General features: G+C 37.5%; 1 protein-coding gene across 2 annotated transcripts in view; it reads right to left on the minus strand.

Moving 5' to 3' along the window:
- iqca1 (IQ motif containing with AAA domain 1) overlaps positions 1–15,947 on the minus strand; it is a 43,800-nt gene that overhangs the window by 15,632 nt on the left and 12,221 nt on the right. For both annotated transcript variants that reach the window (XM_047813106.1, XM_047813105.1), the window contains exons 7-11: positions 14,670–14,754; positions 14,229–14,360; positions 11,427–11,502; positions 3,638–3,744; positions 2,298–2,396 (exon numbers count right to left, since the gene is read on the minus strand). In XM_047813106.1, the coding sequence (XP_047669062.1) occupies positions 2,298–2,396; positions 3,638–3,744; positions 11,427–11,502; positions 14,229–14,360; positions 14,670–14,754 (499 nt within the window). The remainder of the gene's footprint in view (positions 1–2,297; positions 2,397–3,637; positions 3,745–11,426; positions 11,503–14,228; positions 14,361–14,669; positions 14,755–15,947) is intronic.

Consider the following 15,947-nt stretch of genomic DNA (forward strand, 5'->3'; position numbering starts at 1 on the left):
TAAGCCTGGGTGTGTTGTTGTTTTATATTGTGCATAGTTGTAAACATTGGTAATTGTACAACACTTAGTACATGCCTTCATTTCTTTCATTTTTTAGGAATATAGTTTTGCCTCTGGCAAACAGTATACCATAATTTATTCCTTATACTAATAAAATTGAAGTTCCTGCACCATGAGAAATGATTTAAACATAACATTTAGTAGTTAGGAATATATTCCATGCACACACAGCTTGTTTTATGAATACAATCCAATTGCTCAAGAAACTACCTAAATATTCTATAAAGAATTTGTCAGTTTGATAGATTTGTTTAAATGTGTCAGACTATGTTTCTCTGTGGATAAATGCAACTCAATACTTTGGTCCTCTACTTATTTCCTCTACTTACTTCTACTGCTGAATGACTCATATGTACCAAGGATGTGGTCTGACCTTATGTATTATTTTTCTAGGTATAATATTTATCTAGAACGGATGCTAGACAATCCGAATCAGGAAGGGATTTAGTACTGGTGTAGGTGACCTTACTTGATTGTGGATCACAAAACACAGTTATGTAACTCTAATGCTCTAAAACAAAACACCGTCAGCTCACATCATCAAGAGAAAATGAAGAAACTGGCCAGACTCAAATAAAGTATTTATAGCCACATTTTGTGGTGAAAGCCAAAGACATTTTGTCAAGGGAGCAAACTAAATGCTTCATTACATTATCAGGAAAGAATAAAATCCTTTGCTGCAGAAAGTCTAACCTTTCTTATTTTTTATAGTCTGTATTAGTACACACAATTGGCTTGTTATATATTTGATTTAAAAAATACTTTGCTTTTAATCCGAGTTAATTTAGTTTCATAGCAAACATAACATGGAACTGTGCACATTGGAGTTATTACTTGCTTGATTTGCCAGCTGATGAATTTATGAATTATTCATGTTTGAAAGTATTGAAATATTTTATTCCCGATATTTTTAATACTTATTTTTGATTTATTAACATTTGGATCAAACCTATTCAGTTCAAGGAGTCGGTCAAATAAGCAAATAAGTGTAATAATGATAAATACTACTACTACTACTACCACTACTACTACTACTACTACTACTACTACTACTACTACTACTACTACTAATGATATTGGGTTGTGTTTTCCATCAATGTTAAACCATCTGGCTATGTATCATAGTCCCTATTATAAATATCACTGTTTTTAACATCTTGTACTTGAAAATCAATCCTGTTGTAACGTATTGTTACAGAGACAGACCAGTCTTTAGAAGAAGACAGAATTACACATTATTTAAATTAATTAAAGTTTGATTCATCCCATAATTAAACAGTAACAGATGTGTACTCAAGGTGCAGAGAATCTGATTAATATCCCTCTCTGTGCATACATACATTCCATTTCAGAAAGTAAAAGGCTGATTTTTGAGTCAAAAATGTTGAGCATAAGATACCACTGTATCCACGTGCCAAGTATGTATTGGAAATATTCGCTTGTGCAGACACGCAATACTGTATGTGCATGTGAAGAGTGTTTGAAAGAAGGAGAAACAACAAAATTCACTCTAGAAAATGCAGAAATGGAGTTGGCTTGTATATTATATACAATGGAAAAACAGACATGCACAGCATCCACCGTGTATGTATACACACACACATATATAAGCACAATAATTACAAATCTGGGCCATTTCAAAGTCTTAAATAGCTTTAAATGCGAATGCCTTGGCGAGAATTTCTCTTTGGATGTTTACTACGGCATACAATTGTTTTGGGAAGAAACATCAACTTCAACATCCTGCTTCTTATCCACCAACAAAACCCACATCTGGCCTCCCTGTAGCATGCTTGTGTGTGTGTGTGTGTGTGTGTGTGTGTGTGTGTGTGTGTGTGTGTGTGTGTGTGTGTGTGTGTGTGTGTGTGTGTGTGTGTGTGTGTTGTGTGCACGTGTTTGTGCCAAAGGTGGTGAGAAAGTGGAGTCCTATCAAAACACAAATTGACAAGGGCAAGACTGTCTATCTGCCTATCTGTTCCTCTAATGTTCCTAGTGGTCAGTGTGTGACTCACCACTGGCTTTCATCACTCTAACATCAATAATCCACTTCAAATCCTGTATGTATTTACACTGCATGCTGTCTGGGGAAGAACTGCAGATGAATTCAAGCAAAGAACATAAAACAAACTAGTTTCTTCCTATCAGGTGCTGAGCAACATCACTGTCAGTGTGATCTGAGCAATACAGCCCTTATTTCACATTGATGTCAGTCAGAGCAGTGTGCTGGGGTTTATCACCTTTTTATTAGCCTTCTTCCCTTTTTTCTTCTTTTTTCCCTTGTCTCGGTCAATTACCAATTTGAGGTTCTTCAGTTCCTGCCTCATCAGCTCATCTACCTGTGGAAAAACAAGCAGTTAAAATTAGGAGTTTAATCTAAATTTGGTCTGTTCTCTGGTATGTACAGTATATCTGCTAAATGAATAAATAAATCCTACATATAACAGCTTCCGAAAATCTAAGTGCTCTACCAAGAACTATTTTGATTTCATCAGTTAATATACGAATATTCATACGAAATTTTATACAGGTGATATTTATTTTTTCATTATACTACGGGGCAGTTGAATGCTCTATTCTGATTGGTCAGGTGTTTACCATAAGAAGCATGGCTCAGAGAGTGTTTCTCACAGCTATGAATATCATAATACCATTTCATATTATTATCATTCATATTGCTTACCATGGTGAATGCACCTGATTTAAAAAATGTTAAAACTGATGATTGTCTTTTATTGGAAGGAAAATTGTCAAATTGTTGTAATATAAGATATAATAAAGCTCTTCAGGTTTTATTCCTTACATAATGTATTATGTAACTAACACTGTGGTGGTTCATTCTTCAGTTGCTTCATATGACAGTGAAATCTAAATATTGTGTCCATACGTTATCAAAAACTTACTTAGTTCTAACATTCATCTTTCCAGCATACTGAGCCAGTTTTCTCTATCACTTGACAAAACATCTGGCTAACACACAAGTTAAGTATATAAGTATTTTTCCTTTGCATTCAATACATTTATTTTATGGTTAATATGTCTACTTTTATTTTTTTAGTATTAGTAAAATAGTCAGTTATTATCTACCTCAGCTGTTTTTTAAACGTGAGAAGTATTTTTAAACATGAGACGTTAGACATGAAAATAAACTATTTATGCTAATTATCCAATTACTCTGCATTGCACAAAATTAAAACTGAAAATTTTCTTGCCTGCTTTTAAGCTAGTCTCCACCACATTATTACATCATTTCTGTCTTTAACCACTAAACGTAAACACACATAGAATTATAAAGTAATTCTCAGGGAACTACAGTATGTACACAAATGAATCTGTCTGAGAACTAATCATGTTATTTTGCATATTATGTGGCATACTACTTTGAGGAAAATAATTGTTGCTTTCTGGATTTTGTCTGGAGAAATTGTTCATGGTATAATGGACCTCATCTACATGTAGTTTTATTTTAAAGATTTTAGAAATCTATAGTAAGTATAAAGTCAAATACTAGCATGTGTATAAGTGTATACTCTAGAATAAGGTATGTTATGAAATTTTTGAAGAACTCTGAACTCTTTACCTGAACTCTGACCTCCACTTCCACCTCTGTTCTCTTTTCCTCTCGCACCAACTCAGGGTCAAAATGCTGGTGGAAGTTCTGCCCATCATCTCGGGCCTGCCAAACCTCTGCAACACAACACAGACACAAACAGACAGACAGACAGACAGACAGACAGACAGACAGACAGACAGACAGACAGACAGACAGACACACACACACACACACACACACACACACACACACACACACACACACACACACACACACACACACACACACACAAACACACACCAGTAAGGTAATGCTGTAGAACCAACCAAACTAACACAATTCATGACAACACAATCCGGCGAAAACCATGTAATAAAACAATAAAACACCAAAATAAAGAGAATCATGTCCCACTGTTTAGTTCCATTTTTTTAATGCTTGTTTTGGGACACTGATCTTTGAACCTCTAACAGAGGAAGCACAGGTGCAGCTGACCGGGTGAGAATGTTGAAGGTGATTGTCCTCACTGTTGCGTCTCATGCGCAATATCCTGACAGGAAGTGCATTTCCGTGTACTTCCTTTTCCAGTAAGGGACAGTGTGCCAGGCAGATACGGGTCAGAGACTGACTGACTCACATCTTCTGAGGACAGCTGCCACTTAGGCCTATTTTGGATCCTCAGATTTGTGACAATTATCTATGGTGGGGAAAATAATCAGTGTGTTGGCAGAGGTTTACCCCATGTTATAAATCATCCTGAATATTCCTCTTACACCACAGCCGATGGCTAGAATATATTATGAATTAAAGAATAGTCATATTAAAGTGATATATTGTTTCATGTTGTCAAACATCTGAAAAAAAAAGTTGGCTCATTTTAAAAAGACATGTTACAGAGAAACTTTAGTTTGTAAGTTACTGCTATTTCATCCACTTTATACCACAGGATTGTTGAATTCTTAAATTTGATTGTGCAAACGTGGTGGACTTTAATGCACACCTCAGACATTAATACAGCTATCCATAATTCTAATCAGAAGTTTATATTAATACACTCATTGTAAACCATGCTGCTCTAGAATGCTGTACTGAAAAATCAAGAGTATTCGACAGTTCTTTGTTATAAAACTTAGTTCATAGACAATGAAACATGATCATATTGGCAAATCGTCATTTCCCAATTCACCGACTAAAGCTGGTCCTGAATTTATCTCTTGATTGTGTGGAACTGTGTTAGTCTGTGTATTTAAGTTTTACTATACTTGCTTTAAGAAGATGATATAAGTTGATATAAGAAGCAATGGACTAAAAAGAGATAGACACCAAGTGCTATAAAGCCTCAGAACCTTGTTATCGTATCATTCCTGAAAGACAGGTATGCATTCATATGTTCTAAGAGTTTTTTTTCTTTTGTTGTGGTATCTAGATTGACTTCCATACTTCACTGTTACAAAAGTCTGCCAATTGAAAACAATGTCTTTAACCTGTTCTTGCTCTGTTTTTGGTAATAGTTATTTAATGAGCCCAAAATGTCTATAGGACCAATGTAATTCGTAAAATCAAAGTATCCATTATAAATATTCATTTTATCGCATATTAGCAATAAAAAAAAAACAATTATGGAGCATTTCATTTGCAATTGTATATTTATGTAAAGGTAGCCATATTATCATATGTCATATCAGCAATAGAAGTAATATTTATGGGAAAAGACAGGAAAAGCTATATTTCATGTTTGTCTATCTGCCTCATGGCAGGTGTGTGTGCATGACTGAGTGTGAAAATATACAATCACGGTTATGTGTCAGAGACTAGAATCATATTTTTTTAGGCCTAATCTAAATATTTTTAATTCACCTCATCACCTTCAGGTCAAATTGACCTGAGCATTTTTTGCAATATTTCGCCACTGAGGTCTTGACCATCAGTGCATCATTGAGAATTAGGTTCTTCAAAATCTGCTATCTAGACAAAAGCAGCTTTAATAACTGTCCAACAAATCATTTAAGAGTCATGAACCTGCAAACATGACTGACAACTCATGGGATGTTTTATCAGATTTGGCAGAGAGTTGAAGGGCACCATTGAAGCTTGTGCAAGTGAAAACTATAAATATGCTTTAGACTTTTGAAATGGGATCTCCTTCCAGGGTCAGAGGTCAACCTGTGCTCCACAAGGTCTGCTTTTTGAGGTCACAATTTCCAAACATCCCCAGGCAATCTGATCTATATAATTACCTTAGCGCTTCAGTGGGGCGCATTCACGCAGACCAGCATGTTTGTTTGAAAAGGACATACTGAAAACAGGCAGCTTTTTTAAGAGAGAAAAAGAACGATTTATTGGACTCAGTCCAAAACTGTGAAGGGGTACAGAGAGAGAAAGGGAGCAGGAGATGAAGAAGGAGAGGGAGAGGGGAAAGGGAGAGGGAGAGCCACAGCTGACGGTGATCCAAAACGTGACACCATCTGTGAATTTCATGCTAGCTGGACATTTGACAAACCAGTGTTACATAGAGTGATGACTTGGCACATAGAAGACCACACACATATGTGCAAACTGGACGTGGAGTGTGTAGAGCTCATCTACCGCCTACCACCTAGGGACAGGCTGAAAGACACTCGAGGGCTGGAGTGTGCTTGGTTTTACCGCTCCTGCTCTGATCTATAGTGTCCTGCCGCGCTCATCATTTGGCTTTTCATTAATGTGTCATTAGTATGCCAGTGAGCATGTGGTGACAGAACTCCTCTCTTTCAGCTCTTTTGCTCTTGGAAGGATGCAACCTTTTTGTTTTTGACTCATTCTGCAGCAGGAAAAACGCTTCTGAGTTAGAGATGCTTTCCAAGGTACAGACCCTTACGGCCTGAAGTTAAACTCAGAGCAGACATCCAGCCAGAGCATCACGATACCACTGGGCAGGAAGGGAGTTCTCCATGTTACAGATAACCCGGAAAGATAAAGACTGAGACAAAGAGGACAGAGGGAAAAGAGATAATACGTATTTAGTCCACTTATTTGTAGGAAAATTCTGAAGACAGGAATTTGATTTGAAATGATTTTATCAACGGTGATGGATCGAGATATAAATCCTGACAGTAGCTGTGTGTGTTCCAGACTTTTTCCATGACTGTGTGTATTTAGCTGCAGCTCTTTTGCTACTTAAGTGTTCTATAAAATAATAAGCAAGACAGCAGATAATGGAAGTTCTTTTAAGCTTTGATAGACATCCATGTAGAAATGAGAGATAAAGACAGAAATAAGAGACAAGAGAGTGTTTGAGAGAGAAAAAGAAAGACGCTATGGGAAATCTTCCAACAAGCCCAGACAAGTGTCCTCCTTCTTATCGTATGTCCTAATGGCTTCCTCATCCTCAGTGCCAGCGATCCACAACCGGTGTCAGCGGTTTCCCAGTGAACACTGGGTCTCTGTGGGACAAGGCAGCCTCCCATCTGATGCTGTGTATCTGGGTAAATACAGACCTCACCTTTCTGCTCCATTACAACTAAACAAACCCGTTGAATATTAACGTTCCAATTACTGACAGCTGATAAAACAGAGCTGAGGCTCTGAGTCCTCACAGCCAGGCTGCTTAGTTTTAATCACTACACAGACAGACCAGATGTGCATTTAAAAATTTTTTTTTAAAAAAAGCTGCTTTCCTTTTGACAAATAAATAATCATGACTTTTGGGAGATTACAAAAATAATTGATTAATTATACTCTGTGGTGAAACCCCAATTAACCTTAAGTAAATTACACTATTAGTTTTTTGGCATCGCATTTGTCTGAGAAACTCACAAGCCCATCAATATATATTTTTTTCATTCTGTCTAGACATTTTACAGCTTATGCAATTTCGTTGTCTTATTAGTGTAGAGGCACTTTGTCTATTCAAACTCTGAGGAAAATCTTACAGAGGGCATCAGAGCTAATGAGCATTGAAGATTGCAGTTATAAGTCAGGAGTCAGGAGCTGGAACTCATTGTGGCAATACTGTGATTAAAGTTTGGGAGGTGTGCACAATTGCCTGCTTTTCATTATAGCTCTTAGCTTCATTCTCCAAGAATGCACCCCTGTGCTCCCAGGGTTGTGTCAGGTGACATGTGGAGGGAAATTGTAATGGAAACAAATGAAGTAGATTTGACTGGGTAGATAATTGCTTCCTACAAAACACAGAGCTCTTACCCAACTTGCTTTTTTAGATAATCGTGTGTACATGTAGACCCTTTCCTTCCAGTCACAGCTACACACACCTCCATACACTCACCAATGCTATCAGTCCTTTTAATGGTTTTAATTTTATTTTCTGTTAGCGTAATTCTTGTGAGGCAATTAAAGCCAAATAACTCTCAAAATGATCGAGGCCATAAAAGATTTGAAAAAAGGGAAGAGAGGAAGATTACAGGATATTACAGATACAAATATTAGAGGAATGTGCAACCAAATATTAAGTAATATTTACTTTAGGACTTTAAGACTGTGTTTTCTTATACTTTTGCTCACCACAAAAGTTGTTTCCTGATACAAATATCAGGAAACAAAAGCTGAAATTATGATCTGTCATCTCATATTCATCTTTTGCTCTCAAACACCATCCTTTTGAAGGGGATATCGAAAATGTATGAAAAATGTTACGGCTTTGTAGTGGTATTTGTTCTCTGCTTTAGCACCTTCATGCATAATTCTTTACATATTGAAGAATGACTTTGCAGGCACTGCCACAGTGGCTTTAAAGCATCATGGTTACAATATCTGTTTTAAATTGGGATTAAAGAGGACTCTTAAACTTTTTATTAGTGTTTGTGTGTGGTTGCTGAACACCAGGGACCATGCTATTTTATGAAGGGAATGTGTTAAAATGGTATAATTTAAGATATCCACACTGTGACATATTGGATTTGCATTTGTTTTGCTATTAATAGCGGTGTATGTACTGAATGCTTAAAGCAAAAATGCACTGTTCATTACTGATGCTTGTTGCACAATAATTTTTACGTGGTTTTTCCACTGTCTCTAACTGCTGCTATGCCTACTCTAACACACACAAACATACAAGACCAAATGAAGACGAAGCCTCATTGACCACATCAAAGAATGTTTCAACCGTTATTACCAGAGCTGTTGAAACCCTTTACCCTTCCACACTTGGCTATATAAGTACACATGTAAATCTCCATTAACTTAGCCAACAGTGATGACAGTGATAGGGGCAGATGCTGTGCAGCTGTGCAGTGATATGCCTCATGGCATCGTTTTTGATTTTCAGATTCACAGACACACATGTGTTTGTGTACAAAAAGTGTAACCTTAACCACATGAACAGACTATTAAGACTTTCTTCTAAAGAGAGCCTACGTGATTTTTAAAACGTTGACTGATTTAAATCTGCAATTCATGAGGTGCTTGTGGGACACGCTGTTCTACAAGTATAATTCAGAAAAAATGCAAAAACCATGTTGTGTCAATTATGTCTGTGTCATAGGTCTGCTGTGTCTGGACCTTCAGGTCTACAGGTGAGTGCTGGTGTTAATGCAAGAGAAGATGGATTGCAGTTATGAGGAAGGAAGGGAGGAGAGGGAAGGAAATGAAGGAGGAGGTGATGGCTGACCCAAAACAGGGCCTCAACCTAACCCTTGTTCTTCTGATAGACAGGCCAAGAAAAGATGGATGAGCTGTTCTGCGATAAGAGAGCTTGAACTCAGAACCTTTAGCATTCTAACAACGATAATGTCTGACAGGATGAACTCTAGTTATGGATATATTTGGATTAACTGAATTAGCAAGATATGGGCTGTATGCAGAGCCTTGGGTTCAGAAATGCAACAGCGTTTCGGATTTTGACTTGATTAAACTCTCAGTGCTGCACCAATTGCTCCCCATTGACACATTCATGTATACACACACTTACACATGAGATTTGTGGAGGTCCAGCTTTCTCTCCTGTCAGCACGGATCATTGGGTTACAGAAGCATGACCTGGGATACTCACTTCCTGCTAAAGTCAAACAGAAAGTAGCGCTTCATTACAGAAACACGTTCATGCTGTCAAGGGGTCGGGAGGAAGTCATATTGATTTTTCATTCACCGTACCATAGAAAGACTCTGGCACACACAGATATGTATCTTAGGTGAAGAACCCTGGGGCCCAGGCATTTTAATTAGGCATTTGGCCAGACAGCATGAAGTTTATGCAGCTGATGGATTGTAGATAGAACAGCAGGAAACTACAGATATTTCAGAGCAAAAATGGTTGGACAGATAGCCGCACATCTCATTAACGTTACCCTGTGAAGCTGTAGATATTTTACAAATAGACATGTTTGTTTCACAAACAGACATTGTGCATGATGTATGTGTTTAAATTTTAGATTTAAACATGCAGTTATTCCCACAAGATACAGCACTTGTGGTTGAGTTTAGTAAACAGTTGTTTTCTGATAAATGACTGAACTCGTTATCAGTGTGAGGAGATACAGTCTCCAGTCACTGTGTCCAACTGCTGTGCCTTGTATACTCGGAAAGACAGAAAATAGAGATAATGAGAGTGAGTAGGGCTTTAAGTGGGTTCATTACAGTGGGCACTGTACTCTATTTTAGACACATCTATCCTCAGAATTAAGAGATGCAAGGTTCCCTATTTTTCTGACAACCTTCTAGGACAGTAGATTTGAAATAACACAAGAGGTGTCATTTTATAATGCAGACAAAAACAACAACTTCAAATGTTGTATACTCAATGGTCACTTCAAGTAATCCTACAATATGGGGCTTGTATGCAGTTTACTGACTGTGGCCCATCTGTTGCTACCTACAATGTGTCATCCCCCACGCCCTTTTGATCAATGGACAGCTGACCCTTTTTTTGGGTGATGGGCCATTCTCGGCACAATATTGGCACTGATATGGACGTGTGTGAGCATATCAAACATAGCAGTGTTGCTGGTATTTTTGGACATATTAATGTCAGGTTAGGAAACGGTCCAACAAGCAAAAAATAGCCAACAGGGACACTAAGAGTGGCTCAATTGGTGTATAGACAAAATAAGCAATAGAATACCAAGGTAGATGTGTGTAATAAAGAGGCTAGTAAATCTCAACAATACAACACTTCTAACACTCTTATGAAAAATCCAGCTAGGATTGTCCAGGTGCTAAAACACAGTTTTACATGGTCAACCTAGTAGACTGTTTTAGTTGATAATTTATTTTCTAGCTGCCTTGATACTAAAATATTTTTAAATTTTCTAATTACTTTCTAATTTTGTGTTGCTTAGCACAATTGTTCAAGGCTGGAGATTCATTTCCCAACTCTGTGTGTGCTGCATGTTCTCACCGTGTTTTGGGGGTTTCATTTGGGTTTCCTCCCCAGTCCAAGGACAAGCATTGTAGACTGACTGGCATCTCTATAATTGTGTGTGAATAGGTGTGTGATTGATCTCAGCAAGGGGTTGGCATCCTAACCGGGGGGCTTTGCCTCATGCCTCAAGTTTCCTGGCATAGGCTCCAAGTTCCCCATGGCCCTCTATATGATAAGTGGTACAGACAATGGCTGGATGGATGGAACTTGTCTACATGGTAGATTTCAGAATAGTAGATTTTGTTTTATTTCTACTGGCTTTGCCATGTCCGTATATGTTTTGTCAGCTGATGGCTGCTTAATGTATATCTGTATAATATACATATCTATGGTAGGTAGACCTGATTAAATGCCAAAGAGCATACCTACAAGTGAGATGCTATCACTAAACTGTACAATGGACAGTACAATGGAACATTGTGACATTAAGTGAAAACTGTATACCCCTTTTCCATCACTCACCTTTGTATATCTCAGCCCCTTCAACCACAGTTGGCAGAAAGTTACTTGGGCTCATCTTCCATCCCTCCTCCTCCTCCTGAAAACACACAAGCACTTTCTGTATTTTGGGCATTTTCATCCATTAGACCATGCATGCTGTGTTGAAACCGATCTTTAGAAATAGAGAAGGCCTGTGAGAGCATTTCAAGGCGAGTTATGAATACTTCTGTTGAAAGGGGCAGAGATCAAAGCCAGGGTGCGATACTCCGGTGCTCTGTGATACCCAGAACCACTGGGTTAATGATGTCGATCAACAGTAGGGGAGCAGGGCGTAATGCAGTGAGCATGATTTACAGCTGCTGGTGTTTTCCTTCTCCCAGTTGGGGGTCACACATTAAAACCTAATCACTGTCCCCACACACTCGTACAAATGTTTGTTTTGTGGGTTGCATGCACCCGAGTTGTGGAGCGTATCTCCGTTTAGGAACAGCGTTATGTTTTCACAAGGAATAAGGCATCCTGACACACTTAGTTTTACGACTGTGCAGCTTTTAAACTCATTTCTCCATTAGTGGTTAATGGGTCCCAATAGAGAATGAAATCTGTCTGGAAATATAGAAGAATCTTAAGTGTACAGTACTATAATACAATACAGTCACGTATGGCTGTGGTCATGGCATAAGGCAGGGCATTTCCTTGTGGATCTAGCAGGCTTTACTGTAAAAGCATACAGCTTGGCTAGAGAGCAAAAAATTACTGGCTCAAGTTTAATTAAATTCAGACAGCTGGTTAAGGGTAGTACATATTAGCTAAACCCAGTCTGGACAAACTGTTAAATGTCTTCCTGATGCTGTTTTTATTAAACACAGTGGCTCCTATTTACATGCTGGTGCTGTACGTACGCTTCGGTAATTCAGTCTTTAAGAAGCACTAAAAAACCTATAAGAGCTTTGACGAAAATTCCCTCTAATGACCCACTCAGCTTTCAGCAGGAAGCAGTGATTTTTGAAGAGGCTCAAAATTGACCTTTCACATCAGTCCGCTGCAGGTATCAGTAGCTCAGTTCCGTAATGAGAATAACAGGTGCTCTTATTAACCAGGTCTGGAACAAAGGCTCTATTCTATAACTGCAGACAGCAATCACTTTAAATGGGTATTTGTAATGCTCGACTGCTTTGCAGTTAGCCACTACCATTATTAGTACAACAGTCCGAGTTCAGTGCTCAAAGAAAGAACACTTGTAGTTATACTAGGAAGGATTTAGAGCACTTAAAATGTTTGGATTGCACAATAAGTGTCAGTGTCAGTGAAAAATATTGTTTTAAAGAATTTGCAGATGAATGCTTGTTGAAGTGGGTCAGATTCTACATTAGGTTATATTTGTTTATGTGGACCAGTTATGCTGAAAGATTTTGGAGTCTGTTTGGGGAAAAAATAATAAAATGTTACAGCAGCATATCAAAGACAACAAACAGCACTTAACAAACTTAACAAACAGCACGTATTGCAAATATAAGACTGCACAGCACAGTCTGAGCTACAAGAACAGGAACTGTGACTTTATTTCAAATTTAACTATTGTTCACATTGGGTGTAATATAGAAGTAAGATTATTATTATATGCTTTCATTTCTATAAAGAACATAAACTATGTATCTGTCATTTCTAAAACTTATTTTACACAGAGATGCCATTTATTCTAAGACAAGGAAAGTGAAATACAAGTATGAAAGGACTATTCTTTGTTAATATGAAACCTACTTCTAAAAACTGTTGTTGAAAACTAAGATTAATCTAATGCTTACTAGTTAGAAAAATGCTTTCACTGAGACATGTATCATTACTACTGAACTATTTTATTTTAAAATTGTATAAACTGTTTTATTTTAAATCTGAATATTTGTGCTATGTAAACATATGATTTAAACACCACTTGCCACTGTACAAAACATCCTGCAGTGGAAAAACTATTAGAAGCACAGAGTATATCCTTGGTGAAAAGGACAGGCAGAAATTTATTAAGGAAAGAGTTAAGAATGAACAGGGTACAGGTTATCAGGACAGAGCAGTACACTGGAGACACGCCTTGTTGAAGTCAGAGATATTTCCTGAGAGCAGCTTCAAGAATAAACATCCTCACCATTCTTTATCCTAGCCTGGGGCTAAGGAATTAACATTTTTTTCCTTCAAGCTTGGTATTTTATATGCCTTTAGCTGTGCGTGAGAGCACCACATAATGTTTGTGTTCCATTTTGTACACAGCTGGAATTGTACTACCGGAAACCTAAGGCAATAATCCATCATACCGTGATAAAAGTAACGGCTGGAAAGTCACGCCTTTGTTAACTTTGAACTTGTAGTTTGCCACTGAGACGTGTACTGCACGGTCAATTATACACTATAGATCCTAATAACATAATGACACATAAACTGCTCACAAGTTCATTTCACTTTAATACACTTTAACCTTTGGAGTAAAAAGTAGAAGTAAAAGAGGACTTCAGTTCACTTGAATTCAAATCACTCGAGCCAGAGAGGTTACTGTGGGGATGGAAGAAGTCTTTGTTATAAAAAGGCGTTATAAAAAGGGAAAAAGTAAATCCTCTCCCACTGAGCATGTGAATGCCAGCTGTGTGATTTGGCCCTTCGAGATTCCTAACTGCTTAATTTGTCATGATCACTAAAGACATCCAGCAGTAATGCAGGCTCCAAATGAGCAGCATATAAATAATAGATATGGGTCAATTACCAGGGCTTCTGTTAGTTTTCTCAAGCTTGCATATTCTTTACATTTGAATCATTTTCATCAATACATAACCTTACCGTTGCATCAGCATTCATGCCTTTGCCCTTCTTGTCTTTCTTCTTGTCCTTTGCAGCATTTTTATCTTTCTTCCCCTTGGACTTTTTCTTCTTCTCTTTCTCTTGTTGTTTAGCAGCTAGCTCAGCAGCAACCTGCACAATAAGTAATGTACTTAAATAAACTTGTATAACATCCATACTGATTAAATCATCAGTTATGTTAAATGGAGATCTATTAATACCTCTAATTTCAGAAATTAAATATTTGTTATATCTAATATCACATATCCCATCCCAGGCATCTGAATTTCATTAAGGTGTAGTTTTAAACGTCTTATATTGAATATTGTTGATACAGAGATGGTAATTTTGTGTGTGTGTGTGTGTGTGTGTGTGTGTGTGTGTGTGTGTGTGTGTGTGTGTGTGTGTGTGTGTGTGTGTGTGTGTGTGTGTGTGTTTGACCTCCTCCGGTGTCTTCTGTTCAAATATGGAAGCTGATCCTCCATCCTCACTACTTGGGAAATCAGGAAATTTTCCGGTGGCATCTCTGCAGCACAAAACACAGATTCTATTTGAATGTGTTATCTAGTTAAGAAGCACTAAGCAAAAACATTTTCCATGAAGCCAAACATTGATCGGTCACAAAAGTTCATTTCTGGTTCCTGTTTATTCTCCATTTCACTAAAACCATCTGAGAAAATTCTCATTCATTATACACGCGATAAACTCTAACCTCCAAGTGACCATGCTAATTACAAAAATAAGAAAGGCCTCTTCTAATTAGCCTCAATTAAATAGCAGGAAAAAGAAATCCCAGAGCTTAGTCTAAGTAATGCAATTAACCCCAATTTTTATCTTGGGCCCCTTTTCAGACAGCCAACCATATACCCAAAAGACAGCAAAGATTTTTGTCTCAGGGAAAATGTCCATGTTCAATATCAACATCATATTGATATATCCTGCAACTGCTCCTTTGAATGACTCATTCCCATTTGTAAAGAGAGGTCTCCTTTGATTAGCCTGTGATTACGGGAAAAAACAAATGCAGAGCCTTAATAAAATTAACCAAATGATTTTTCATCATGGAAGATATTGGTTTCCGTTCTTCACTTTTTAGTGAATCAATTAAACAGCTCTCAAGAAAAAGGAACAAGGGCAAATTGGTCATATTGGAACTGTAAACCTCTCAGGTGATGAGGTTACATTGGCCAGATCTAGCTGTGGCTCTCAGGGGATCTCCGTCAGGTTTAGAGTAGCAGACTAAAAATCTCAGTCTCAGTTCTCTTTAAATTAATCAGAAGCAGACTGGCCACACCGTCATGTCACATGCTGAAAGCAGGGTCACAGCTGGAGGACATAGCAATGAGCTCTACTGGATTTGCTCTGCAGTGACTGAATCAATAACTGGATTCATTTTACAAAACGTAAAGTGATCACAATCAATTTGTGGTTTATTGATTTGGTTCCTGGTAGGTTTTTCAAACAGTACAAGAGCAAAATGGCTTAATTATATGTACAGTACCAGGCAGCTTTAAGATGAGCATAAACAATATTTTGTATATATAAAATGAAAATTAAATCTATGTGTATAACAATGTGAGAATACTGAATAATGTATATACAGTTCATTCAGAATATATTCCAAAGCCTTCACGTTTCCCCTTTTTGTTACATTAGAGCCTTGGTTTTGATCTTTTATTCTGCAACCTACTTAATAGATATTAAGAAATTGAAATATTA

The sequence above is a fragment of the Tachysurus fulvidraco genome, chromosome 5 (assembly GCF_022655615.1).
Source record: "Tachysurus fulvidraco isolate hzauxx_2018 chromosome 5, HZAU_PFXX_2.0, whole genome shotgun sequence".
Lineage (NCBI taxonomy): Eukaryota > Metazoa > Chordata > Actinopteri > Siluriformes > Bagridae > Tachysurus > Tachysurus fulvidraco.